The sequence below is a fragment of the Pristiophorus japonicus genome, chromosome 4, assembly GCF_044704955.1.
Source record: "Pristiophorus japonicus isolate sPriJap1 chromosome 4, sPriJap1.hap1, whole genome shotgun sequence".
NCBI lineage: Eukaryota > Metazoa > Chordata > Chondrichthyes > Pristiophoridae > Pristiophorus > Pristiophorus japonicus.
Window position 1 is genome coordinate 118,214,625 of NC_091980.1, and position 26,707 is coordinate 118,241,331.

General features: G+C 46.4%; 1 protein-coding gene across 1 annotated transcript in view; it reads left to right on the top strand.

The window, feature by feature from the left end:
* Positions 1 to 26,707, top strand: part of LOC139262485 (shootin-1-like) — a 168,149-nt gene that overhangs the window by 119,008 nt on the left and 22,434 nt on the right. Inside the window, exons 7-14 of the mRNA XM_070877666.1 lie at positions 684 to 765; positions 4,996 to 5,090; positions 11,497 to 11,643; positions 15,672 to 15,825; positions 16,940 to 17,105; positions 20,736 to 20,806; positions 22,100 to 22,200; positions 26,215 to 26,232. Coding sequence (XP_070733767.1) covers positions 684 to 765; positions 4,996 to 5,090; positions 11,497 to 11,643; positions 15,672 to 15,825; positions 16,940 to 17,105; positions 20,736 to 20,806; positions 22,100 to 22,200; positions 26,215 to 26,232 — 834 coding nt within the window. The remainder of the gene's footprint in view (positions 1 to 683; positions 766 to 4,995; positions 5,091 to 11,496; positions 11,644 to 15,671; positions 15,826 to 16,939; positions 17,106 to 20,735; positions 20,807 to 22,099; positions 22,201 to 26,214; positions 26,233 to 26,707) is intronic.

Genomic DNA, 26,707 nt, shown 5'->3' on the forward strand with positions numbered 1-26,707 from the left:
GCTAAGGGGATCAAGGGGTATGGAGAGAAAGCAGGAAAGGAGTACTGAGGGAATGATCAACCATGATCTTATTGAATGGTGGTGCAGGCTCGAAGGGCCGAATGGCCTAATCCTGCATCTATTTTCTATGTTTCTATGTTTCTCGGACAAGCCTGCTGGGAACAGGAGCTAGGTAAGGTGAATTTTTAAAAACACTAAGCTTCCTTGTCGGCCAGGAGAAGCAGGGATCCATGAAGTCAATAGAAATGAAAATCGGAAGAGATGTATCACCGGCAGATAAGGTGATATCGCCCATTAGACACAATCAGCAAATGTTAAAATGACCCCCTCTGAGTGGTTGTTAATCACAGCGGCCAAATACCTGCCAAGCCTACCAGCCTCCCAGTCCAATTTTTTAGGTGGGTAAACTTGTGTAACTCTAACTGGACGTCAAGAACAAACATGAACGTAGAGTATTAAGACTGGACACGCATCATTCAGACATGCTAAGATGTCATGTCACTCTATGTGGCAATATGCATTGGCACATCATCGCCCTGAGTCAACACCCGGTGCATCGTAGCTTGATGTTGCCAGGTGGGGATGGGATATCTACAAACCCCTGAGATGGGTCTGAGGGTAAAGTGACATTTGCACTGACTCAGGACTAATGTTGTGTCCTTTTGTGTCTGCAATGTTTTCAGCTGGAGAAGGAACAAGCTGAGATGGCAGAGCTACAGACAGTGCTGGAAAAACAAACAAAAACAATAAAAAGTTTCAACAGAGGTGAGTTCAAAAATACCTGTTACTGTTCTGGAGAATAATGGTCAGTTTCAGAAGAACTTGTTTAAATACCAGCCTGTAATTCATATCTGTTATTCTATACATCTGACTCCCTCGATTAGCTTGCAGCCTGTAACTCCCAGTATCCATAATTTGCTATATAGGCAACAGATGAATTATTTAACATGACTTGATCAAGGATTTAAAAAAAACATTTAACAAAGATATAAATTGTCTGATGCTTTCTTAGAAGCACATGGAATAAGAAAAGGATAAGAAGAAGTCAGGATTTAACAGGTTGATGTAAAGTCCTTTTACAGTGAGTGAGATTTAGAGGTTTCTTGACAGTCTCATAGTTTTTGACTTTCAAGGGTGTAGGTAGAAATCTGCATTGTACACCAAAACTAAGTTCCCCATCTCCTTTTGCAGTGGAACTCTGTGAAGACTGAGAGGGTGGGAGGGAGGGGAGGGGGGATGGGATGGGGGAGCAAATCCCACATGTGTCTTGGAAAGCAAGGAGTACTGGAAGACAGCGAGTTTGGAACCAGTGGATGAGCACAGCGGGTCTGGGTGGGGAAAAGCCTGCACTGAGGGGAAAATAAAAAATGTGCTATTCGAGAGCACATAATAGACACACAGTACAGAATGCCACAGTTGGACCATAACAGTCCGTAGTTATAAATCATATCATGTAACTGACTACCATAGTACAATTGATATGTAACATGTCTCTTGACGACATTTGCCTTGTAAAGGGCAGGAAGAGATTCCTTACTAGTCATATAGGAAACTCCTGGAAATAACGCAACTGGGCTTCTGCCATTTTAAGGGGGAATCTATTGGTCTCCCGCCAGAGACCAGCAGACCCCTGTGGATTCCTGAGCCCTTCACATACGCGTAATTGAAATTTATTTTTAAACTATATTGCCTCAAGTATGCATTCTATTAATCTAAAACAAATTAAGATAAACTTAATGGGCCCAAGTTTCCACAAGAAAAAAAACAGGCGCCCCTCCGAGCTGGGCGCCCATTTTTCGCGCCTAAAACGGCGCCTAAAAAAATCCTCGGTATTCTCCACCTACTTACAGGTCCTCTGGCCCTCGGCGCAGCAAGCACGAGCTGTGGGGGGGGCGGAGCCAGGTCCCGGCGCTGAAAACAGTGCCGGGACCTCTGCACATGTGCGCTACAGTCGGCACGCAAGTGCAGTAGCTCCAGGCGCCGAACTGTGTGGGAGGGGCCCGAAGCACGCAGCCCCTAGCCCTGGCCCAATGGCCTCACTGGGGCTCCACCCACGGCCAGCTCCTGCTCCCCGCCTGACCAGACCCGACACTCGCTTCCCCCCCACCCCCCCACCGACCAGACCCGACCCGACACCCGCTCCCCCCCCCACCCCCCGGCACCGACCCGAGACCCGCTCTCTCCCCCCCACCCCGCCCCGACCCGAGACCCGCTCTCTCCCCCCCACCCCGCCCCGACCCGAGACCCGCTCCCGCCCCCCCACCCCAACCCGACATCCGCTCCCCCCCTCCCCCGCCCCGACCCGAGACCCGACATCCGCTCCCCCGCCCCGACCCGACACCCGCTCCACCCCCCCCGCCCCGACCCGAGACCCGCTCTCCCCCCCACCCCCGCACCGACCCGAGACCCGACACCTGTTCCCCCCCCCCGCCCTGGACCCGACACCCGCTTCCCCCCCTCCCGGACCCGACACCCGCTCCCACCCGCCCCCACCCGACACCCGCTCCCCCCCCCCCGACCCGACACCCGACACCCGCTCCCCCCACCGACCCGACACCCGCTCCCCCCCCCCGATTGACCCGACCCGCGCTCCTGTTCCCCGACCCGACGCCCTCCCTCTCCCTCCCCCCTCTCTCCCTCCCTCCTCTCTCTCTCTCCCTCCCTCCCCCCTCCCCCCTCTCTCTCCCTCCCCTCCCCTCTCTCTCCCTCCCCCCCTCTCTCTCCCTCCCCCCCTCTCTCTCCCTCCCTCCCTTCCCTCTCCTCTCTCTCCCCCTCCCTCTCCCTCCCTCCCCCCTCCCTCTCCCTCCCTCCCTCCCTCACCCTCCCCTCCCCCTCTTTCCCTCTCCCTCCCTCCCCCTCTCTCTCCCTCCCTCTCCCTCTCCCTCTCCCCCTCCCTCCCCCTCTCTCTCTCCCTCCCTCCTCCTCTCTCTCTCCCTCCCTTTCCCTCCCTCTCTCTCTCTCTCTCCCTCCCTCCCCCTCTCTCTCTCCCTCCCTTTCCCTCCCTCTCTCTCTCTCTCTCTCCCCTCCCCTCCCTCCCTCCTCTCTCTCTCCCTCCCTCCCTCCCCCCCTCTCTCTCTCTCTCTCTCCCTCCCTCCCTCCCTCCCTCTCTCTCTCTCTCTCCCCCTCCCGCTCAGCGGCACGAACGGTTGCAGAATTCTCCCTGGCTGAAGCACTTTCACACAGGTAGGATGATGGTTTATTTAATCTTTTCTTGGCTTATAAATGTTTATTCAGGTTGGATTTATTTGTATAATATTTGTAGAAGTATAAATAAGGATTTATTGTCGAATTTAATGAGTTCCCTTCCCCCCACCTCGTTCTGGATGCCTAATTTGTAACCTGCGCCTGATTTTTTAATGTGCAGAACAGGTTTTTTCAGTTCTACAAAAATCTTCACTGGCTCCATTCTACTTTAGTTTGGAGTACATTTTCACTGTGGAAACTTTCAAATCAGGCGTCAGTGGCCGGACACGCCCCCTTTTGAAGAAAAAATTCTGTTCTAAACTAGAACTGTTCTACCTGACTAGAACTGCAGAAAAAAAAATGTGGAGAATTGCGATTTCTAAGATAGTCCGTTCTCCACCAGTTGCTCCTAAAAATCAGGCGCGAATCATGTGGAAACTTGGGCCCAATGTAGGGAGTGTAACATTTGTAATGTTTAAAAAAGATAGGGAAATGTAATGTCAAAGTGAAAGTGAGTGTGCATTGTACAGAGGTGGATTAGAGACAGTGCTCGTTAAAAAATGAGCCTGGACATTTGGTTCAAGCTCTGGTTACTAAACTGAATGCTGATTGACTAAATGTTAACATGTTTGTTTTAAAGTACCTGGGGCAGTATTCTTCTGTTCATGGGTCTTGGAGGCCAAATGTGGGAGGATAATTCATTTCTTTATTAGATAGCAATAAAGTGGACAGAAATTATAAATTGTAGTAATAAGCCTATCCTGGTAAATCCAAGCTCAGACACTGACATTATTGCACTAATTTATTGTTCAGGCAAATTTGTAAATAGACTCGCTCTGTAACTCCATATCGAATGATTTCCCCACATTACAACAGTGACTACACTTCAAAGTACTTCATTCGCTGTGAAGCGCTTCGGAACATCCTGAGGATATGAAAGATATTTTTTTTTCTATAATTGTGTTAATAGGTTACTGGCTCACTTCTCCCATTATAACCCTCAATGTTTTATTCAAGGTATAGTGACAAATGAGACGTTAAATGTTTTTTTTAAATAGGATTAAAAATTTGTGAAAAAGTTCTAAAACTAATCAAAATGTTTAATATTTTTAACATAAAATTCCAAAATTTCCAGACTTTCTGAACAGAATAGATAGAGAAATACTGTTCCCATTGGCGGAAGGGTCGAGAACCAGAGGACACAGATTTAAGGTGATTGGCAGAAGAACCAAAGGTGACATGAGGAAAAACTTTTTTACGCAGCGAGTGGTTAGGATTTGGAATACATTGCCTGAAAGGGCGGTGGAGGCAGACTCAATCATTGATTTCAAAAGGGAATGGGATAAGTACCTGAAGGAAAAAAATTGCAGGACCACGGGGAAAGGGCGGGGGAGCGGGACTAACTGAAGTGCTCTTGCAGAAAGCCGGCACAGGCTCAATTGGCCAAATGACCTCCTTCTGTCCTGTAACCATTCTATGATTCTATGACAAGGGAGGAATGTTCACAGTCCCCTCTTGGAAAGCACAGCACAGAGTGGGGCAATATTTGGAAAGATCTATGTTAAAATGACTGCCTACACCCCTGTTGGCTTTTAACAACCCGTAAGGATTTTCTGCCTCATCCACCGTCCCCCCACCCCCCTTCCCCGCCCTCCACCTCCCCGCACCCCCCCCCCCAGCTGAAACATCCCCTCAACACCCCCCACCCCCGTTCCCATCCTTGTCTTACACTTAGATTTTTGCTAACAATCTACCAGAAGGACAAAAGGACAAGATCACATTTTCCTGTCTGTATAATGTTTCCTGGCCTAGTTTCCATGATGGCAACCCAGGAGTATGAGGAGCTTAGACAACAGTTGGACCTGGAACAGAGCCTAAGGCAAAAGGCTGAATCCTTTGCTCATGAGGTACGTGTACAAGGCCATGCAGCAAGAGATCTACTTCTGGGGCTGGTTAAGTGACACTATTTGAACATTGCTAGTGTTATTCTTTTATTAAATATGGTTGGCTGAACCCATTTAAACATGAAATATTTATCACATATCAAGTCAGAGAATACTGAAGCTGCTGGTTCTCCAGATTGGCAATCTTTGAATCACCAATATAGCACTGTTCACCGGCGATTAGAGATATGTAATGAGCCTGCACAAAATTAATGTGGAGTCATGACTCTTTCAGGATACATAATTGGAAAATGCAGTTAATTCCACTTCAACACATAATTGAAATATTATTGCAAAGTTATTAAAACACATGTCCACACACATAGGGAGCTCAAATGGTTTTCCCCCGAAAATGGGTGCAGAGATCGCAATGTGAGATTACCCCGCATCCGTTCAGTGTAACGCAGGCAGCAAGCCAACTTCATGCTGCCTGCTTTTTATAATGATTGCTGCGTGCAGTTAGCTCTAATCGTGTTGTTCATTGGCTGCACGCATCAGCAGGAGGCCCAATATCGTTATGGCCTAGCACTTCCTAAAGCTAGCCTGCACCCCTTAAAGGGATTGTGGCTGCAGGAGGCGCTGAGATCATTGGAAGTAGTGTGCTGTGACCATGGGAGAGCGCGGGCACCAAGGTTTTCGGGTGCTGCACTGGAGGTCTTGGTGGAGAATGTGGAAAGGAGGAGAGATATACTGTATCCACAGGGGAGCATAAGGCCCTCCAGACAAACAATGAGAAGGCAGTAGGAACAGATGGCCATGGAGGTTAATTCCAGGGGTTTAGCTCCAAGAACGTGATGCAGTGGTGCAAGAAGTTCAATTACCTCACAGGAGTGGTCAAGGTCAGTGAATGCATCTTCAAATGCCATATCCTACTAACTACACCACTAGCCTAAGCCGCTGTTCAATTCACCACATCCCCATCATTCACCTACCGATGATCTCTATCAATCAGGCCTCATACCTAACATTCATATGCTTCACCTCACCCTCACATACTTAGCACTGTTGCAAGCCTCACATTTCACAACTTTCACGCACTGCCAGCTATTCAACCGTGACAGCCACATAACCCACACATATTGCATGACACTCACTGACCTACTTCCCTCTCTCTTGCAGGAGAAGGTTGCACACAACTGGAGGTAGCAGGAACTAACCAGAGGGGGAGAGACACGCCTGCATGTTCCAAGCCACATGGAGGAGACAGTGCTGGCCATTTTGGGAAGGGCCATTGCTGGGGCCGTGGCCACCGGTGACGCTGAATCCATTTCATAGGTAATCCTCCTCCTCACATCCCACTTCCCCTTCATCCCACAATCTCTTCTGAGTTACAAGCTGCAGCCGTATAAGCATGCACTTCTTACATTCTCCTCTCCTCTCACCATAACCTTGTCCCTTTTTTCTTTCAGATACGCAAGAACTGCAACCTGCTCAGGCAATGGAGTAAGACCAAGAAGGCAATGAAAATGAAGACACGGCGTCACTTGATTTCATACTCGCAGCCACCAGCTCATATACTGATACTGCGCGAATCTTAGAGGATAGCATAGAGGTGGGATCTGCACGTGTTGGAATCAGGGCAGGGGGCAAGGATAGCACTGGTGCCAGCTCGCCGGAGGGCAAGGTCGTACATGAGTTCTGCTGCAGAGGACTCCGCTGAGCAGTTTGCTGAACTACAGAAAAAGGCTGATGGATCTATACTCCGAAATGCTTAGTGCATTGGGAAGCCTGCCAGAAAGCCTGCGTTCAATGTCAAGGAGCATGGAGGAGTCCAGTACCAACTTGGCACAGGGCTTTGCGCAGAGCTTGGAGCCCATCCTTTCCAGCATGAAAGTGGTTGTCAACTCCATTAGCACACTTGTGGACCCAACCATGATGCAGCACCTGATGGCTGATATCTCAGCTTCCACTGCAGCATAAGCAGTAACCACCCAATGTCTGAGTGCTGCAGTGGAAACTCAGACTGCTGCTATTATGGTTCTGGATTCCAGTGTTCAGAGTGCCTTCCAGGGTTTCACAGCTGCCCAGCAATCTGTCCTCCAGTGGATTACTAGAATTACTGAGGCGCCACCCCTGGTGAATGGCAGTGGCTCCGTGGAGCACAAACCTGCTGTCCTCTCTCAGGATGACATCATTCAAGATCCCACCCCTACAACTCTGCCAGCGCCTTTGCTGCTGCTTGTCAGACAGCCAGCCCAGACTGCTGCCGCCCATGCCCAGGTGGTGCAGTCTGTAGCTGGACCTTCCAAGGCCTGCTGCATTCTCCTCTAATGAAATTCTGCAACCTTCCACCAGCCATATTGCAGCCACTCAGCCACTGTGGTAGCACTTCGTAGAAGCACTAGGACAGGCAAAGTCACATGGAAGACAGGCACTAAGAGAATACACAAGGATGATTAATTTAATTTTGTATGCAATATGGCATGATTTAATTTATAAATTTGGTTTGGAATGTATATTTTGTGTTGGCTTTTATATTTGCATTGCGACCAACAGGCCGATGTTATGGTCAGTGACAAGGGAAAGTAAGGAGCCTTTTACTTTTGGTGAATTGGGAATTGGGATTGAGGTTACTGGTATCGCACTTGAATTAGTTCTACACGTACAGTCCAGGCAGAAAGGGGCTGTCTAAATTGTAACCTCCCTTCCTCTTCCTCCTCTTCCTTAATAAATAGCAAGAGGATAACTAAGGAAGAAGTAGGACCTATTAGAGATCAAAAAAGGTAATCTGTGTGTGGAGGCGGAATACGTGGGTATGGTTCTTAATGAATATTTACATCTGACTTCGCAAAAGAGTGGGAAGATGCAGACATTGTCATTAAGGAGGAGGAGTGTGAAATATTAAATGAGATAAACATGATGAGAGAGGATAGATTAAGGGATTTAGCATCTTTGAAAGTAGATAAATCACCAGGCCCAGGTAAAATGTATCCCAGGCTGTTAAGCGAAGCAACGGAGGAAATAGCAGATGCTCTGACCATCATTTTCCAATCCTCTCTGGCTACAGGTGTGGTGCCGGAGGACTGGAGGACTGCTAACCATTGTTTAAAAAGGAGAAAGGGATAGACCGAGTAATTACAGGCTGGTCAGCCGAACCTCGGTGGTGGGCAAGTTATTGGAAAAAATTCTGAGGGACTGTATTAATCGTCATTTAGAAAGGCATGGATTAATCAAGGACAGTCAGCATGGATTTGTTAAGGGAAAGTCATGTCTGACTAGATTTAATTTTTTGAGGAGCTAACAAGGAGGGTCGATGAAGGTAGCACATTTGATGTAGTCTGCATGGATTTTAGCAAAGCTTTTGACAAGGTCCCACCTGGCAGACTGATCAGAAAAATAAAAGCCCATGGGATCCAAGGGACAGTGTCAAGTTGGATCCAAAATTGGTTCAGTGGCAGGAAGCAAAGGGTAATGGCCAAGGGTGTTATTGTAACTGGAAGGCTATTTCCAGTGGGGTTCCGCAGGGCTCAATACTAGGTACCGTGCTTTTTGTGGTATATATCAATGATTTAGACTTCAATGTAGGGGGCATGATTAAGAAGTTTGCAGATGATACAAAATTTGGCTGTGTGGTTGATACTGAGGATGAAAGCTGTAGACTGCAGGAAGATATCAGCGGACTGGTCAGATGGGCAGAAAAGTGGCAAATGGATTTCAATCCGGAGAAGTGTGAGGTAATGCATTTGGGGAGGGCTAACAAGGTAAGGGAATACACAATAAATGGTAGGATACTGAGAAGTGTAGAGGAATAGAGGAACCTTGGAGTGCATGTCCACAGATCCCTGAAGGTAGCAGGACAGGTAGATAAGGTGGTTAAGAAGGCATATGGATACTTTCCTTCATTAGCCGAGGCATAGAATACAAGAGCAGGGAAGTTATGTTAGGGCTGTATAAAACACTGTTTAGGCCACAGCTAGAGTACGGCATACAGGAAAGGTGTGATTGCACTCGAGAGGGTACAGAGGAGATTTACAAGGATGTTGCCAGGACTGGTGAATTTTAGCTATGAGGAAAGATTAGGGTTATGGTTAGTTTTCTTTGGAACAGAGGAGGCTGAGGGGAGACTTGATTGAGGTGTATAAAATTACGAGGGGCCTGGATAGAGTGGATAGAAAGGACCAATTTCCCTTAGCAGAGGTCAATAACCAGGGGGCATAGATTTAAAGTAATTGGTAGAAGGATCAAAGGGGAGTTGAGGAGATATGTTTTCACCCAGAGGGTGGTGGGGGTCTGGAACTCACTGCCTGAAAGGGTGGTAAAGGCAGAAACCCTACTCACTTTTAAAAGTTGCTTGGACAGACCAAGAGCTGGAAAGTGGGATTAGCCTGGATAGCTCCTTTTCGGCAGGCACAGACATGATGGGCTGAATGGCCTGCTCTGTGTTGCACATTTCTATGATTCTCCACCTCATGCTCCTGCTCCTCAACTTCCTGCCTGATAGGTAGTAGCAATGCCTGTTCCCTCATGATGGCATGGTTGTGCAGCATGCAGCATACCACCACAAATCTTGAAACCCACTCAGCTGAGTACTGCAGGCCTCATGCAGTGTGGTCCAGACAGCGGAATCGTCCCTGCAGCATGCCGATGGGCTCCTCTATCACATTTCTTGCTGTAGCACGCTCTCATGTCTGCGAACCAAAGTCATGAGCCATTTCATCTGTGGATAGCCCTTGTCACCCAATAACCACCCTGTGGCTTGCCATGGTGGCTGAAATATAGCTGGCACAACGGATGCCGCAGAATGAACGTATTGACCTACATGATGCGCTGCCTATGGTCACACACCAGCTGCATGTTGAGGGAGGGGAATCCCTTTTGGTTCAGGTACCTGACAGAGTTGACATGCGGCGCACACAAAACAATGTGTGTGCAGTCAATGGCATCCTGCCCCACGGGGAAGCCTGCAATCCTCGCAAACCCTCGTACTCACTCTGCCTGCTTCTCTCAGGCAAGAGGGAATGAGCTGAAGTTATCTCTGAATAGAGACCCTTATGCAACACTGGGAGATGTTGCTAATATCTCCAGCACCTGCCTGAAAAGAGCCAGACGCATGAAAGTTCATTGCGATAGTCATCTTCACAGCCACTGGTAATGCGGTCCTTGCCCTGCTCTGAGGTTGGAGCTGTCACTGCAGCAGTGCAAGATTCCAGTGCAGACTTTTTTTGTAAAGCATCTCAAATATTGGCCATCACTGAGGTTCAGATAGGGGAATTGCTCCCCGAAAACCCGGTGCGGATATGGCCTTCTACTGAGACCCCCTCTCCCCCTCCCCCTTCTTCTAGCAGCTTGTCCTGCCCTGCGAGGCCTCTGCTCATTCTCCCAGTAAAGCTCTATTCCAAGAGGAAGGCCTACTCGTGCACCCATGTCTGGGAGCAACTAGTTTGCGCAGAAGCCTTGAAGTCAGCAAAAGGTACTTCTGCACCTGCCACACCACTCCTTTTTGAAACTTGAACCAACTATGGAAAGCACCAAAAACGTGTAGAATTGTAATAACAGCCAGAAGAAATAAACCAGCAAATAACTTATAAGTAGTTGATGATCCCTTTAAATAGCGCTGGTGGGGATCCTTCATGCTGCTTATCACTTGTTCAACAAGGGTAAGAGAGCATGGAGCTCCAAACTGGCAAGTTGCCCATTGATTGGTGTCATGGTCTGTCTGCTCTGCATACTTCTGGCAAACATTAAGTGCTCACGCTTTATCCCCTTTACCAAGGTGGCGTCCGCCGCGCTTCGTATTAGAACCCTAAGGGGTCTCGTAGTGCCCAAAAAAACACTGCCTCACTATAACCCTCATCTCATATGGCCGCATTACTGAAACTGTCCTCTGTTGTGTCAAACACTTATTTTTCCTTCAACAGTTATGAACTGTCTGTAGGATTTGGATATTGCTGCCACATCTGGAGGCTCGTCTCATACACCTTGCACACTGTTGGGCACATAAAAGCTCCTCCTTTCAGCTAAAGCTTCCATCTCTTTTCTGTGTGTTCCAACCTTTATTGTTTTCTGTTATATGGTTCCTACCATGGTGTTTGCTCCATATTTTTACTCGGCCCTGTATCCTCACTGTATTGAAAACAAAACTCATCACACAATCTCCTACTCTAAATGTTTCTTTCTTCCCTCAGTCTTCTCTTCTGTCCACAATCTACAAGAAGTAAATAACACAAGCTTAGTGATTTACCTCCTTCCTGATTTACCTTGTCTTCTCTCCTGCTCTTTCTAACCTACTCTATAGCCCTTGGCTTTCACCCAGGTTTCTCAAGAGAAAATATCAGGATAAGAAAGGTTGGGGTGGGAGGGGGAGGTGATGACTTACTGAATGTTTTGCTCTGAACACATTTTCTATTGGCGTATTTTCATCCCGTTGCAGATGTTGATTAAGCAGAAGGAGGTGAATCGGCAGAGTGCAATCCTACTGCAGCAGGTAGATCCCAGCATACAGCTGCTCAAAGCACTGGAGGAGGTCGCTATCATCACCAAGACCTTGGAGGAAGAACGGCTCCAGCATCAAATAAAGGTAATGGTTTGGGTTCTAACAGTAAAATAGCTATTTTCTTTAGGGTGGGAGGAGGGAGCTCCACTGTGATCTGGAGCTAAGGAAATTCCTTCATCTGCAAGTGAAATCAGAGTTTGAGATCTGGTTGTGGCTGATGCACACCCATTAGCCTCACTCAATAGTTCAACAGTTCCCAGTGATGCAGAATTAAGGTGATTGGCAGAAGAACCAAAGGCGACATGAGGAAAAACTTTTTTACGCGGCGAGTGGTTAGGATCTAGAATGCACTGCCTCAAAGGGTGGTGGAGGCAGACTCAATCATGGCTTTCAAAAGGGAATTGGATAAGTATCTGAAGGAAAAAAAATTGCAGAGCTATGGGGAAAGGGTGAGGGAGTGGGACTAGCAGAAGTGTTCTTGCAGAGAGCCGGCATGGGCTTCATGGGCCAAATGGCCTCCTTCTGTGCTGTAACCATTCTATAATGCTATGATTCAATGAGGCCACTGAATGGGGCAGGCTGTGTCCATGGAGTGTTTTACCTCAGGAACTGCATATCCCATATTGACTCCTACTGACTAAATGTGAAGAATTGTTTCTACTGTTTACATGAACATACACAGCAACACACTTGGAAACGTGTGGAGTTAATTGTATTACAATAAAAAAAATGTGAGTGGTCGACAGAGAGATAGAGGACACTTCAATGGGGTAGAAGCAGTGGGGATGTCGGGGGAGGGTTCGTGACCCCCCCCCCCCCGCAATCACTTTTGAGTTTCAGCCAGTCCTGCATGCAGCCGCAAAGCATTGTGAGATACTGTTGGGTTGGGCAAGATTCTGACACTGCACCGCCCAATGTGGCAGTTGGGAGGCCTGAACTATTGTAGGTTAGGGCCTCATTAATATTTCTGCCAGTCTGTTCAAGAGCTACATTATTTATCTTTTATATTGCTAGTTTTGCTAACTTTCAACAGATGTTCTTGTAATCGCAGGGGAGGATCTAAGGTCAAAGGATGATGCAGTGGTGGACAGTGCAAGAAAGTGGTGTTGAGGTAGAAGATCAGCCATGATCTTATTGAATAGCGGAGCAGGCTCGAGGGGCTGAATAGCCTACTCCTGCTCCTAATTCTTTTGTTCTTATGGCCTCAGGATGTCCCAAAGTCCTTTCCAGTCAATGAAATACTTTTTGAAGTGCAGTCACTGTTGTAAAGTAGGAAATGCCAATTTGTGCTTAGCAAGGTCCCACAAATGTTGGCCAGGACCCCTGCTCTTCTTTGACATAGTGCCATGGGATCTTTTATGTCCACCTGAGAGGGCAGATAGTCCCTCAGTTTAATATCTCATCTGCAAGACTGCACCTCTGACAGGGCAGTAATGGAGAAATGTTCCATTAAATACATAGGGTAGTTGGTGGGGAGGTAAAAATCTAAAAATGGGCAACCCAACCCCAATCCGCCCACTTCTGGTTTTAACGGAGGCAGATCGGGGAGAGGACAACCAGCCCACTCCCAGAAGGCATGTTGGTACTTAAAATATTTTAAAGGAGTCTGCATGCCTTAAATTCAAAGTAACTTATTTTTAAACTCCTGCAGACTGGGTTTCCTAGGCCTCTGGAAACCCGGCAGGTAAAAGGAGCCAAGAGGAGCAGAGATGTTTCACCCTGGCTCAACAAGCAAATATGTAAAACCACTCCCCCCATGATTTGCCTGACTCCCCCTGTAATCTGTCCGAGCACTCTTCCCCCCCCCCCCCCCACCCTCCGCGATCTGACCAACTCTCTCCCGATCACAACCCCTCCCGATGACAGATCCCCGGCTGCAGCCCGGAGTCGCAGGCTGAATTTTTGAGGGGAATCAGTCCTGCCTGCCGTTAAATTCGCCTGGATCTTCCGGAAACTTGTACTTCCAGGTTTCCCTGCTGCTGAAGCTCCCCATCCCCGCACCCTTCCCACCTCCCCGTTATTATCAGGGCCATTAGGTGGCATGGCGATTGGACAAAATGCTCAGTCCTTAACGTGACATCTGAGCCCATCAACACAAGAAGCCTCACAAACACATGGGATAGATTTTTAACTTGCTGCCCGGGTGTGAACTGGGGGTTCTGCTGCCCATTATAGAAACCGTCTGGTTTTCATTTCTAATGAAGTCAATGAAAATGGAAATGCAAAGCAGGCAGTGTTTGTAATGGGTGGCCAACCCACAATGGCAGCTTCACGCTCGGGGGGGCAAGTTGAAAATCTACACCACGGGTAATAGAGAAGAAGGTATTTATGAAATGCCCCTAGCACATCGTTCAGAAATGTCCCATATCATTTTACAAACAATGAATTATTTAGAAATGTAGGGCTCAATTTTGGACATGACTTGCTCCAATTTTTTTGGAGTTAGTTGTTTTTTCTGGCGTAAGTTAAAAAATGCCATTTTCCCCAATAAACTTGCTCCAGAGTAACTCAGTTAGGTACGATTTTTTTAGTTGAGTTTTTTATTCAAAAGAGGGCGTTCCCAGCCACTTACGCCAGTTATGACCATTTATGCCACTTTGGCCAGCGAAAACTTACTCCAAATCAACTTAGGTCAGCGTATGTGGCCAGCTCTGAAAAACATTGCGGGCAGTTAAGAATTCGGCGTAGGTTAGTACATTTAAAGCACCACAGTTCCGAGCTTCACACCATTTATTCTGATCTATCTTTCTTGGGTCCAAAGTGGATAATCTCAGCCAGGGGAAACAACCTTTCAACATTTAATCAACTTAGCTTATAGTTTTTTAACTCATTACTTGATCTAGTTTAAGTTATAGGTAGATTATATGAAATATTTAAATATGTAACATGAACCACTACAAGAATTGAAGCCAAAAAACAGAACCTCCTTTCCCTCTGCAACGAATTCCCACTTACCAAATTCCCAACTTTTACCCAAATTCCCAATTTTTATACTTTGTTTATGATGCATTCAGTTTCTGACAACTCTGAGCGACCCTGAATAAATACTGCAGGATATTCCCCTATCACCAGGCGAACATTGGGGCGTCCCTTCGGCCAGGGATAGGGTGCGGTGAATATCGGGGTATCCCTTCGGCCAAGGATAGGGTGCGGTGAACATCGGGGTGTCCTTTCGGCCAGGGATAGGGTGCGGTGAACATCGGGGCGTCCCTTCAGCCAGGGATAGGGTGCGGTGAATATCGGGGTGTCCCTTCGGCCAAGGATAGGGTGCGGTGAACATCGGGGTGTCCTTTCGGCCAGGGATAGGGTGCGGTGAACATCGGGGCGTCCCTTCAGCCAGGGATAGGGTGCGGTGAATATCGGGGTGTCCTTTCGGCCAGGGATAGGGTGCGGCGAACATCGGGGTGTCCTTTCGGCCAGGGATAGGGGCTGTGAGCATCGGGCCCTGCCCACAAGCCCACAGGACATGCTGGGAGGGCAGGAACATGCGCGCAGACACCTGCGCATGCTCGCAGCTACTGGCAGTGTTTTCTGTGCTGGGCTGTTGCTCCGCCCCCCACTGCACTATGTACGCCACGCTGGGACACCGGAGACTCGGAAGAACGGGCAAGATGGGGTCACTTTTATCCGGCAACGTTTCCAGCGTGAAAAGTCGCCGCATTTAGGGTAAGTGCTCCGAAAAAAAGGGGTTGGGGAAAATTGGGCCCTGTAGTGATTGTTGTTATGCAAGCAAATTGGAAGTCTATTTTTGGATCAGTTTTAGAATTTAAAAAAATACTTTATATCTACAGGAGTACATTTTTACAAGATTACTTGAGGGAAGGGTCATTCTAAGGAAGTCACTATGTGGGGTATAGAACAAAGACAGACTCTCGTCCCACTATTCTGAGATGCCTTGCATACTGCTTTATTTTAATTCTTGCAGATCAGAGCTGGTTATGAGGCTCCTGAGTCAAACAGACATAGTTGCGGTGCTGTGACCCAGCTGAACACCACCGTGTACCATCTGGTTCTGAGCTAGCGATTGGTACTGTACCAACTGATGGCTGTATGAGACACTTAGTGCCTCCGTGTTATAAACTGGTAATAATTTCCAAGTCCTCCTTCCGCAGATTCGGGAGCTCGAGTCTCGTCTGAACGAGTCGGCACTGCAGAAGGAACTGGGTACACTACAGAGACAACTGGAAATGGTTGAGGAGGAGAGACGGGAGTCAGAACAACGAGCACAAGATGTGGAGCAGAGGAACTGTGAGCTGGAGGACCAAGGTGTGAACTGAATATAAAGAAAGAACTTGCATTCCTATAGCACCTTTCACAACCTCAGGATGGCCCAAAGCACTTTACAGCCAATCAAATACCTTTTGAAGTGAACTCACTGCTGTAATATCGAAAATGCGACAGACACATTGTTGATGACCGACATTCCTGATTAAGGAGCTGCATGTAACAATAGTAACAACAACTTTTATTTATATAGCATCTTTAATATAGTAAAACGTCCCAAGGCGCTTCACAGCAATGTAACCAAGAAACCTTATCTGATTGTGGAGAATTAGTGCAGCTTGGGCATTATTTCCACTGAAATCAAATGAAAACTATACAAACTTAAATTTACCAATTGTAATATTAACAGACAATTCCAATGCTCTCCTGACCCACCTCCCATCTTTCACCCTCCATAAACTTGAGCTCATCAAAAACTCTGCTGCCCGTATCCTAACTCATATCAAATCCCATTCAACCATCACCCCTGTGCTCACTGATCTACATTGCCTCCTGGTCCAGCAACGCCATTGATTTTAAAATCCTCATTGTTGTTTTCAAATCGCTCGATGGCATCGCCCCTCCAAATCTATGTAACCTCCTCCAGCTCTAAACCCCCACCCCCAACCCCCGAGTTCTCTGCGCTCCTCCAATTCTGGCCTATTGCGTTTCCCTGATTTTAATCGAACCACCACTGCCAGACGTGCCTTCAGCTGACTCGGCCCTAAGCTCTGAAATTCCCTCCCTAAACCCCTCTGCCTTTCTACCTCTCTCTCCTCCTTTAAGACACTCCTTAAAACCTACCGCTTTGACCAAGCTTTTGATCACCTATCTTAATATCTCTTTATGTGGCTTGGTGTGAAATTTTGTTTGAGAGCATTCCTGTGAAATACCGTGGGACATGAAAGGCACCATATAAATACAAGTTATTGTTGTTGGGTAGCACTACTGCTCCACCTGACTCCACGTGGAATGTGCTGTGGATTGTCTATACTTAGCCTTAGATAACACTTTTTTTGATGAGAACTAGGTTTCAGAATGAAATATCTGTCACTACACATTGAGAGCAGCAGGGATTATTCCACGGACTAAAGCGCATCTTAACGTCTTTTTGCAGTGAAAGAATTAAAGGAGAAGATGAAGTTTCAAATGATTGAATCAGCTCCCGCCACAGCTTCACCTCCACCTCCTCCACCAACTCCACCCCCTCCTCCTCCTCCTCCTCCCCCTCCTCCTCCTCCTCCTCCCCCTCCGCTTCCAGCCACACGTTGCAACCCGATAAGGTAAGGACCCAGAATCCTCCCCAAGTTAGATGTGAGAATGAGGTTGAAGGGCCAGAAGATAGGTCTAATGGACAAGGTGAACTTGGAGAAGACAGAGGGGAGAGAAACTAGAAAGATATGAGGGTTAGGAGCGAGGGTAGGGAAAATCTGTGGGGAGGATTGGCTTGGTGATCGAGCAAATTGGGAAAACAGTAAAGACAGCTGAATGTGAGTATCTCAGTGACAAATAAATCCATGACCTCCTCACACTTATTGTTAGAGGTGAGTGTGAAGGGGATAGGGGACAGGGGTGTAAGGAGCTAGTGGAGAAAGGCAGTCTGAGGTTATCTTTACCCACTAGGATGATGCTAAAATATAAAATATTGGGAGAGCGAGACCCGGTTGATGTGATCCAATCGGGTCTGATGGACAGATGGCTAAGCTAGTCATGTGCCAGATACATTCAAGTTTGCATGTATTGGACTTGAGATAACACAGATGTGCACCATACCAGAGGATTTATATGGTTGGAAAATAGCAATGGTTTTGTTGGGGGAGATGAGGGAATCGTTGACCAAATCAGCAGTTGCAGAGGTAAGTGTAAACCACAAGGTGATAGGAAGGGCCAATATGTATGAATATAAAGGGGCTGCAGGAGGGGTCAAAACTAAAAATCATGGTTTAAAAACTAGTATTAAAACACTTCACCTAAACGCACGCAGCATTCAAAACAAAGTAAATGAGTTGACGGCACAAATCATTTCAAATGGGTATGATTTGGTGGCTATTATTAAATGCGGTTGCAGGGTGGCCAAGACTGGGAATTAAACATACAGGGGTATCTGACAATTCGGAAAGATAGACAAGAAGGGAAAGGAGGTGGGGTAGCTCTGTTAATAAAGAATGATATCAGGGCAGTTGTGAGAGACGATATTGCTCTAATGAACAAAATGTTGAATCATTATGAGTGGAGATTAGAGATAGTAAGGGGAAAAAGTCACTGGTGGGCGTAGTTTATAGGCCCCCAAATAATAACTTCACGGTGGGGCGGACAATAATCAAGGGAATAATGGAGGCATGTGAAAAAGGAACGGCAGTAATCATGGGAGATTTTAACCTACATATCGATTGGTCAAATCAAATCGCACTGGGTAGCCTTGAGGATGAATTCATAGAATGCATACGGGATTGTTTCTTAGAACAGTATGTTACAGAACCTACAAGGGAGCAGGCTATCTTGGATCTGGTCCTGTGTAATGAGACAGGAAAAATAAACGATCTCCTAGTAAAAAATCCTCTCGGAATGAGTGATCACAGTATGGTTGAATTTGTAATACAGATTGAGGGTGAGGAAGTAGTGTCTCAAACGAGCGTACTATGCTTAAACAAAGGGAACTACAGTGGGATGAGGACAGAGTTGGCTAAAGTAGACTGGGAACACAGACTAAACGGTGGCACAATTGAGGAACAGTGGAGGACTTTTAAGGAGCTCTTTCAGAGTGCTCAACAAAAATATATTCCAGTGAAAAAGAAGGGTGGTAAGAGAAGGGATAACCAACCGTGGATAACCAAGGAAATAAAGGAGAGTATCAAATTAAAAACCAATGCATATAAGGTGGCCAAGGTTAGTGGGAAACTAGAAGATTGGGAAAATTTTAAACGACAGCAAAGAATGACTAAGAAAGCAATAAAGAAAAGAAAGATAGATTACGAAAGTAAACTTGTGCAAAACATAAATACAGATAGTAAAAGCTTTTACCGATATATAAAATAGAAAAGAGTGACTAAAGTAAATGTTGGTCCCTTAGAAGATGAGAAGGGGGATTTAATAATGGGAAATGTGGAAATGGCTGAGACCTTAAACAATTATTTTGCTTTGGTCTTCACAATGGAAGACACAGAAACCATGCCAAAAATTGCTGATCACGGGAATGTGGGAAGGGAGGACCTTGAGACAATCACTATCACTAGGGGGATAGTGCTGGACAGGCTAATGAGACTCAAAGTAGACAAGTCCCCTGGTCCTGATGAAATGCATCCCAGGGTATTAAAAGAGATGGCGGAAGTTATAACAGATGCATTTGTTATAATCTACCAAAATTTTCTGGACCCTGGGGAGGTACCAGTGGATTGGAAAGCAGCTCTGTTTAAAAAAGGGGGCAGACAAAAGGCAGGTAACTATAGGCCGGTTAGTTTAACATCTGTAGTGGGGAAAATGCTTCAAGCTATAATTAAGGAAGAAATAACGGGACATCTAGATAGGAATAGTGCAATCAAGCAGACGCAACATGGATTCATGAAGGGGAAATCATGTTTAACTAATTTACTGGAATTTTTTGAGGATATAACGAGCATGGTGGATAGAGGTGTACCGATGGATGTGGTGTATTTAGATTTCCAAAAGGCATTCGATAAGTTGCCACACAAAAGATTACTGCAGAAGATAAAGGTACGCGGAGTCAGAGGAAATGTATTAGCATGGATAGAGAATTAGCTGGCTAACAAAAAGCAGAGAGTCGGGATAAATGGATCCTTTTCGGGTTGGAAATCGGTGGTTAGTGGTGTGCCACAGGGATCGGTGCTGGGACCTGGAAGAGGGGACAGAGTGTAGTGTAACAAAATTTGCAGATGACACAAAGATTAGTGGGAAAGCGGGCTGTTTAGAGGACACAGAGAGGCTGCAAAGAGATTTAGATAGATTAAGCGAATGGGCTAAGGTTTGGCAGATGGAATACAATGTCAGAAAATGTGAGGTCATCCACCTTGAAAAAAAAACAGTAAAAGGGAATATTATTTGAATGGGGAGAAATTACAACATGCTGCGGTGCAGAAGGACCTGGGGGTCCTTGTGCATGAATCCCCAAAAGTTAGTTTGCAGGTGCAGCAGGTAATCAGGAAGGCGAATGGAATGTTGGCCTTCATTGCGAGAGGGATGGAGTACAAAAGCAGGGAGGTCCTGCTGCAACTGTATAGGGTATTGGTGAGGCCGCACCTGGAGTACTGCGTGCAGTTTTGGTCACCTTACTTAAGGAAGGATATACTAGCTTTGGAGGGGGTACAGAGATGATTCACTAGGCTGATTCCGGAGATGAGGGGATTACCTTATGATGATAGATTGAGTAGACTGGGTCTTTACTCGTTGGAGTTCAGAAGGATGAGGGGTGATCTTATAGAAACATTTAAAATAATGAAAGGGATAGACAAGATAGAGGCAGAGAGGTTGTTTCCACTGGTCGGGGAGACTAGAACTAGGGGGCACAGCCTCAAAATATGGGGGAGCCAATTTAAAACTGAGTTGAGAAGGAATTTCTTCTCCCAGAGGGTTGTGAATCTGTGAAATTCTCTGCCCAAGGAAGCAGTTGAAGCTAGCTCATTGAATGTATTCAAATCACAGACAGATAGAATTTTAACCAATAAGGGAATTAAGGGTTACGGGGAGCGGGCGGGTAAGCGGAGCTGAGTCCACAGCCAGATCAGCCAGATCGAGGGGCTAGATGGCCTACTCCTGCTCCTAATTCTTATGTTCTTCTGTTCTTATTCTGCCGAATGGAAGACCAAAGGCTAGGCAATTGGGGGTTAAGAAAGTTCTGTTTGTACATGTGGCGAGGTGATTTTCTGTATCTGCTGGGACTCACACTGTATCTCTTACAGTTCCCTCATTGCTATAGTGCGAAGATCGTCCAAGAACTCCAAGACACAGCCAAAGCCTGAACCTAGCAACAGTAAGTAATCAGCATTATGCCAGGTGTAGGTCTTAATGCTCAACAACATCACAGACACGGTTTGTTGGGACCAAGTAATTAGCATCTCTCCAAAACAGAGTGGGTAATGTTAACATAATCCGCTCAGCGGGTTACTGACGGGAGCAGATCAGTTGCCTGTTTTACACCCCGCCCGATTTTACTGTCCATTGACTTCGGGTGGCTGATCTGATTCTGCCAGTTTCCCGCCGGGCAGGTTGGGTTAAAATTAGCCCCAGACATTTAAAATAAATTTGCTGTGGTTTGATTCGCAGCTGCTCTGCTCTACAGAGTTTTATTCTTGTAGGGAACTTTGGAATAATATTCACTGATCACGCTCAGATCGTCTCAGATGCATCATGTTTCAATAGATCTGAAATAGGGGGTAAAACTCCTGGGGACTGTAAATTAAAGTGGGTTCCAATCGATCGCAGCCCGAGGTATGAGACTTTGTCGCACAGTCAGGTGATGGCTGAGAAGGATCCTGAGTATCTCACTGTTACAAGTTCACTGGAATACAGTAGCTGCTGCATGCAGCCCCGGTTCAGTGTGGCTTTGAATAAGATTAATGGGTTACAAATTGGGTGCATTTACGCCTGCTGTTAGTGCCCCCGGGGGGCGCTAATGTGTCGCAGGTGCCTTTGCGTCCAGGCGCGGCGGTGACATCGACTCCCACCATATTGGGCTGGTTTAGCAGCAGCACTGCAGAGATGATCCCGAAATTCACTTTCATCCCCTGCAGCCGCGTTGGGCAAAAACACCGGCAGCTGCAGGAGGCATGCATCAGGCGACCGGCCACTACCGGGGCGATGATTAAAGGTGAGGTGGCCGAGGTAAGTTAAAAAGTAACTTACCTTTATTGATGCCGTTTTCTTCGCGGGTTCCTGCCCACGATCACTCTGCCTGAGTGTCGGGCTAATCGCGTGGCTTCACTGATCCCTTGGTGCTCCAGGTAGATCTGTTTTAAATTGCAGAGCCTACAGCGAGGGAGGGAAGGGCCCTTTGTACATGACAGCACTGCACGGCCCAGTGTGCAGAGCTGCTGAGGTTCCTGCCCCACCCATGTCCTTCAGCGCTCCAAGAAGGAAGTGGATCGCTTGATTTAGCACTCCACTTCTTTCCTGGAGTGTAAAACCAATTTTTGAAGAGCAGGGAAACATTAGCACCTGCCGCTAAGTTTCCTGGCTTTCGAAAGCTGCTGGCCCCAAACGGGACGATAGTGAATTTCTCCCCCAATAGTTTTGTTTTATTTTCTCTCTCTGTCATTTTCTCCAGACCAGACCGGGATGGATGATGTGAAAGTGAAAGCTGTGAATGAAATGATGGAACGGATAAAGCACGGTGTCATGTTGCGGCCTGTGACACAGGTCACGAAGGTAAGGTCCCCCAAGAGTTTAATTCATACTATATCCCAGCCAGAACCGTGTACCATCCAGACCACCATTTTGAAGGTCCCATTTTTCAATTGTGAAGAGACTATTTTTCCCTTTAGTCTTGTTCCTACTGAGAATTAGACAGACACAAAAGCAAAATACTGCGGATGCTGGAATCTGAAATAAAAACAGAAAATGCTGGAAATCTCAATGGGTCAGGCAGCATCTGTGGAGAGAAAAACAGAGTTAACGTTTCGGGTCAATGATTCTTCGTCAGAACTGCCGAATGTTCGAAATGAGCACATTCTTAAGCACTGAAAGGGGGAGGGGAAGAAAGAACAAAAGGGAAGGTCTGTGATAGGGTGGATTCAGGAGAGATTAGAGAGACAAAAGGGATGATGGGCCAAATTGAAATAGTAACGATAGAGGTTAGAAAAAGGTTAAGCTGAGATTGGCTGCATTTATTTCACTCGGGGCCAAAACAGAGGAGACATCCACACCCTCTGTCTGGGCTGGAATCCACTCCAGGTCCCCGCCTTCCCAGAGATGAGGACAATGTTCTAATGCACAGTGATATCATGCATGACAACATAGTAAACCAGCAAAAACTGAACAAAATAAGAAATTGACACTGCCAGTCCAAATGACTGAAAAATCTAAATCCTCCCAATGAAACATAACACTAAAAGTAGTAACACCAAAAGAGCAACAGGACACAGGTTTGTCGCATTTTGAAAAACAGGCGGTCCCAAAATTCCATTAATTTAATTGCAGGAGAAAGAAAAAAAAAGGACTCAAAGGATTTATTGACAGAGGCTCGGAGGCCCTTACCTCCCCCCGCCCCGTAAATATGTTTTTGATGCTATCTAGTGCATTTTTTCAGTAATTTGTAGGTTGGAATACCATGGTAAGCTGGGCAGGTCAGTAGCAGCATGTAACATGTTTACCAATCATTTTTGAACAGTTAGAAACAAAAGAGATGCAAAGCTAAATAATAGGATAAATAAAGTGTGCACCTTTGACTATTTTTCTTGTACTTTTCTGAATAAATGTCAAAGAAATGATAATTGATCACAGATATGAAGTGGGTAGCAGTCCAGTCTGGTCCAACCACACACTTTCTATCATCCTTTGGAGATGTGTGACCTCTTTCAGGGATCAAGTCTCCAGGGGAATCTCCCAGATCAGATCCGCCGATCTCCCAGCCGGTTACGGCAGGAGATTGGGAGAACCCCCATGGAAAGTTAGGGCCAATGTTTCTTTAAATCAAGCGCAGCACATTTTCGATGGTTCTGCTGCCTGACATGGAGTCATTGAAGTGAACAGATTGGGTTTGTAAATGGGGTGATGCAGAAATCCCTTCATGTTTTAGAGCAAAGTGCTTCTAGTACTCAAGGGGTTAAGTATCTGCTCCACCTTCAGTAATCTCATCAAACGACTGGAACACCTGGAATACTGTTGCTTAGTTTACCAGATCATAATGTGACATTGCATCCTACCCTAGGCACCTGTAGTCAACAAGGAAAGAATATCTTTAATCAGAAGACTTTGTAATCATCGCTCTTCTACTAGTAATTGAAAGGAGAGTCCACAAGGTAAAGATTGTCTGACATTCCATTGAAAGGAAAACAATTCAAAGCATGTAAAACAAATATAAAAACAAAATACTGCAGGTGCTGGAATCTGAAATAAAAACAGAAAATGCAGGAACTACTCAGCAGGTCAGGCAGCAGAGAGAAACTGCATTAACGTTGATGACCCTTCGTCAGAACTGAAAAAAGTTAGAGATGTAACAGGTTTTTAAGCAAGTGTAGGGGCAGGGAAAGGAGGAGGGGAGGAAAGAACAAAAGGGATGGCCTGTGATAGGTGGCAGGCAGAAGAGATTAAGAGTCATAGAAACATAGAGACATAGAAAATAGGTGCAGGAGTAGACAATTCGGCCCTTCGAGCCTGCACCGCCATTCAATAAGATCATGGTTGATCATTTTAAAAGCTTTATCACACACATGCAATCCATGGGTGTTACAGGCTACAAACTCTGAGGACAGAAGTGAGATGTTACCGTACAAGCCACTTACTGTCTTGTCCTTCTTTATTTTTTTATTTCCACCTGTTTTTTTTTTAATTCTTAAATGTATAATTCCCTCAGTACCCATTTCCTGCTTTCTCTCCATACCCCTTGATCTCTTTAGCCATAAGTGCCATATCTAACTCCCTCTTGAATATGTCCAATGAACTGACATCAACAACTCTCTGCGGCAGGGAATTCCACAGGTTAACAACTCTCTGAGTGAAGAAGTTTCTCCTCATCTCAGTCCTAAATGGCCTACCCCTTATCCTAAGACTATGTCCCCTGGTTCTGGACTTCCCCAACATCGGGAACATTCTTCCCGCATCTAACCTGTCTAGTCCCGTCAGAATCTTATACATTTCTATGAGATCTCCTCTCATCCTTCTAAACTCCAGTGTATAAAGGCCCAGTTGATCCAGTCTCTCCTCATATGTCCATCCAGCTATCCGTGGAATCAGTCTGGTGAACCTTCGCTGCACTCCCTCAACAGCAAGAACATCCTTCCTCAGATTGGGAGGCCAAAACTGAACACAATATTCCAGGTGAGGCCTCACCAAGGCCCTGTACAACTGCAGTAAGACCTTCCTGCTCCTATACTCAAATCCCCTAGCTATGAAGGCCAACATACCATTTGCCTTCTTCACCGCCTGCTGTACCTGCATGCCAACTTTCAATGACTGATGAACCATGACACCCAGGTCTCGTTGCACCTCCCCTTTTCCTAATCTGCCGCCATTCAGATAATATTCTGCCTTCATGTTTTTGCCCCCAAAATGGATAACCTCACATTTATCCACATTATACTGCATCTGCCATGCATTTTCCCACTCACCTAACCTGTCCAAGTCATCCTGCAGCCTCTTAGCGTCCTCCTCAGAGCTCACACCACCACCCAGTTTAGTGTCATCTGCAAACTTGGAGATATTACACTCAATTCCTTCATCTAAATCATTAATGTATATTGTAAAGAGCTGGGGGCCCAGCACTGAGCCCTGCGGCACTCCACTAGTCACTGCCTGACATTCTGAAAAGGACCCCTTTATCCCGACTCTCTGCTTCCTGTCTGCCAACCAGTTCTCTATCCACGTCAGTACATTACCCCCAATACCATGTGCTTGATTTTGCACACCAGTCAAAAGGGATGATGGTGCAAGGCAAAAGGAGATGGTAATGGTACAAGTTAAGAAACAAAAGATGAGTGTAAATGGATGTAACATGTAGAACTGTTGGATTCTACATAACTTCAGCCAGCAGTGGGCACATGGCTATTGGGGTTAAAGGGCCAGTGGCCCACTCTACACAACAGTTAATGGCTTCTCCTCCCAGTGAAGGGGAAACATACACTTTGAAGCCTGATCCTTTTTTCTGTGCTCTGCTGGAAGCCGGCATAGCTCCAGCAAACAAGGAAAGGTTAGAAAAGCTCGGACTCTTTGAAAGGAAGTGGCTGAGAGAGGGTCTTATGGGTGTGTATCAGATACTAGCTGGGATAGAAAAGGTCGATCAAGTGTGCACTATTCAAGTTAAACCATGACTGCAGCACAAGTGAACACAGGTCCAAACTGGTAAAAAAAAGTCAAGTTCAAGACTAATGTACGGAAAATTCTTCATCAAAGAATGATTAATACCTGGAATGGTTTCCGGGTAGGAGATTGGAGGTAAAAGCTCAAATCATGTAAGAGGCAGTTAGATGCCGTGATGTGGGTTATCATAGATTTCTATGGAAGGATGAGTTAGATGGGCCGAATGCCACCAACCCCCACCCCCACCTCATCTGTATTTTTCTGATCTTTTCTTTGTTATGAATATTGTTGGATTTCAACCTTAAATGTGCTTTGACTCCTGGACAGTGTGTCGCTGTAGGTTACACTATAAGAATGGGAGGCTTTACACTTACAGTCTCTCTCCTGTTCTCTCTTGCTGGCTGATCGGTGATTTTTATTCTGAAGAGGAAAGTTAGCAACAAGGTAGGACTCCTCCTCTTCTCCCCCTCCCACCCCACCCGCACATATTTGTGAAGCCCCTCCTGTACATGTACAGCAGAAGTCACAAATTAAAGGGATTGTTTTGCATCATTTTCCAAAAATGCTGTCTGAAGCAATAATAAACATGATGCAATGATTTAGATAAGGGGTTAAAGTTGTATTCTGATCTGTGTTAATCAATGGGAGGAGCTTTGTTATGGACGCAACCATCCTGAAAACCCAGAGTTAAAGATGGATCCTGATTAGCACCTAGGCTGTGAAAGATTGGGGGGTTGAAATTCCCTTTATAACGCCACCCGTTAGCACCAGTGCTCGGCAGCTAACGGGTGGCAAAGGCCTACCGTCGGTGTTAAGCAGCGTCCACGACTCGGGAGAAATTCGGTAGGCTCTTTGGTAGAGGCGCCAAGAGGTAACGCTGTGCCGTTTAACGCCACCCACATGGTGACATCATCCAGCG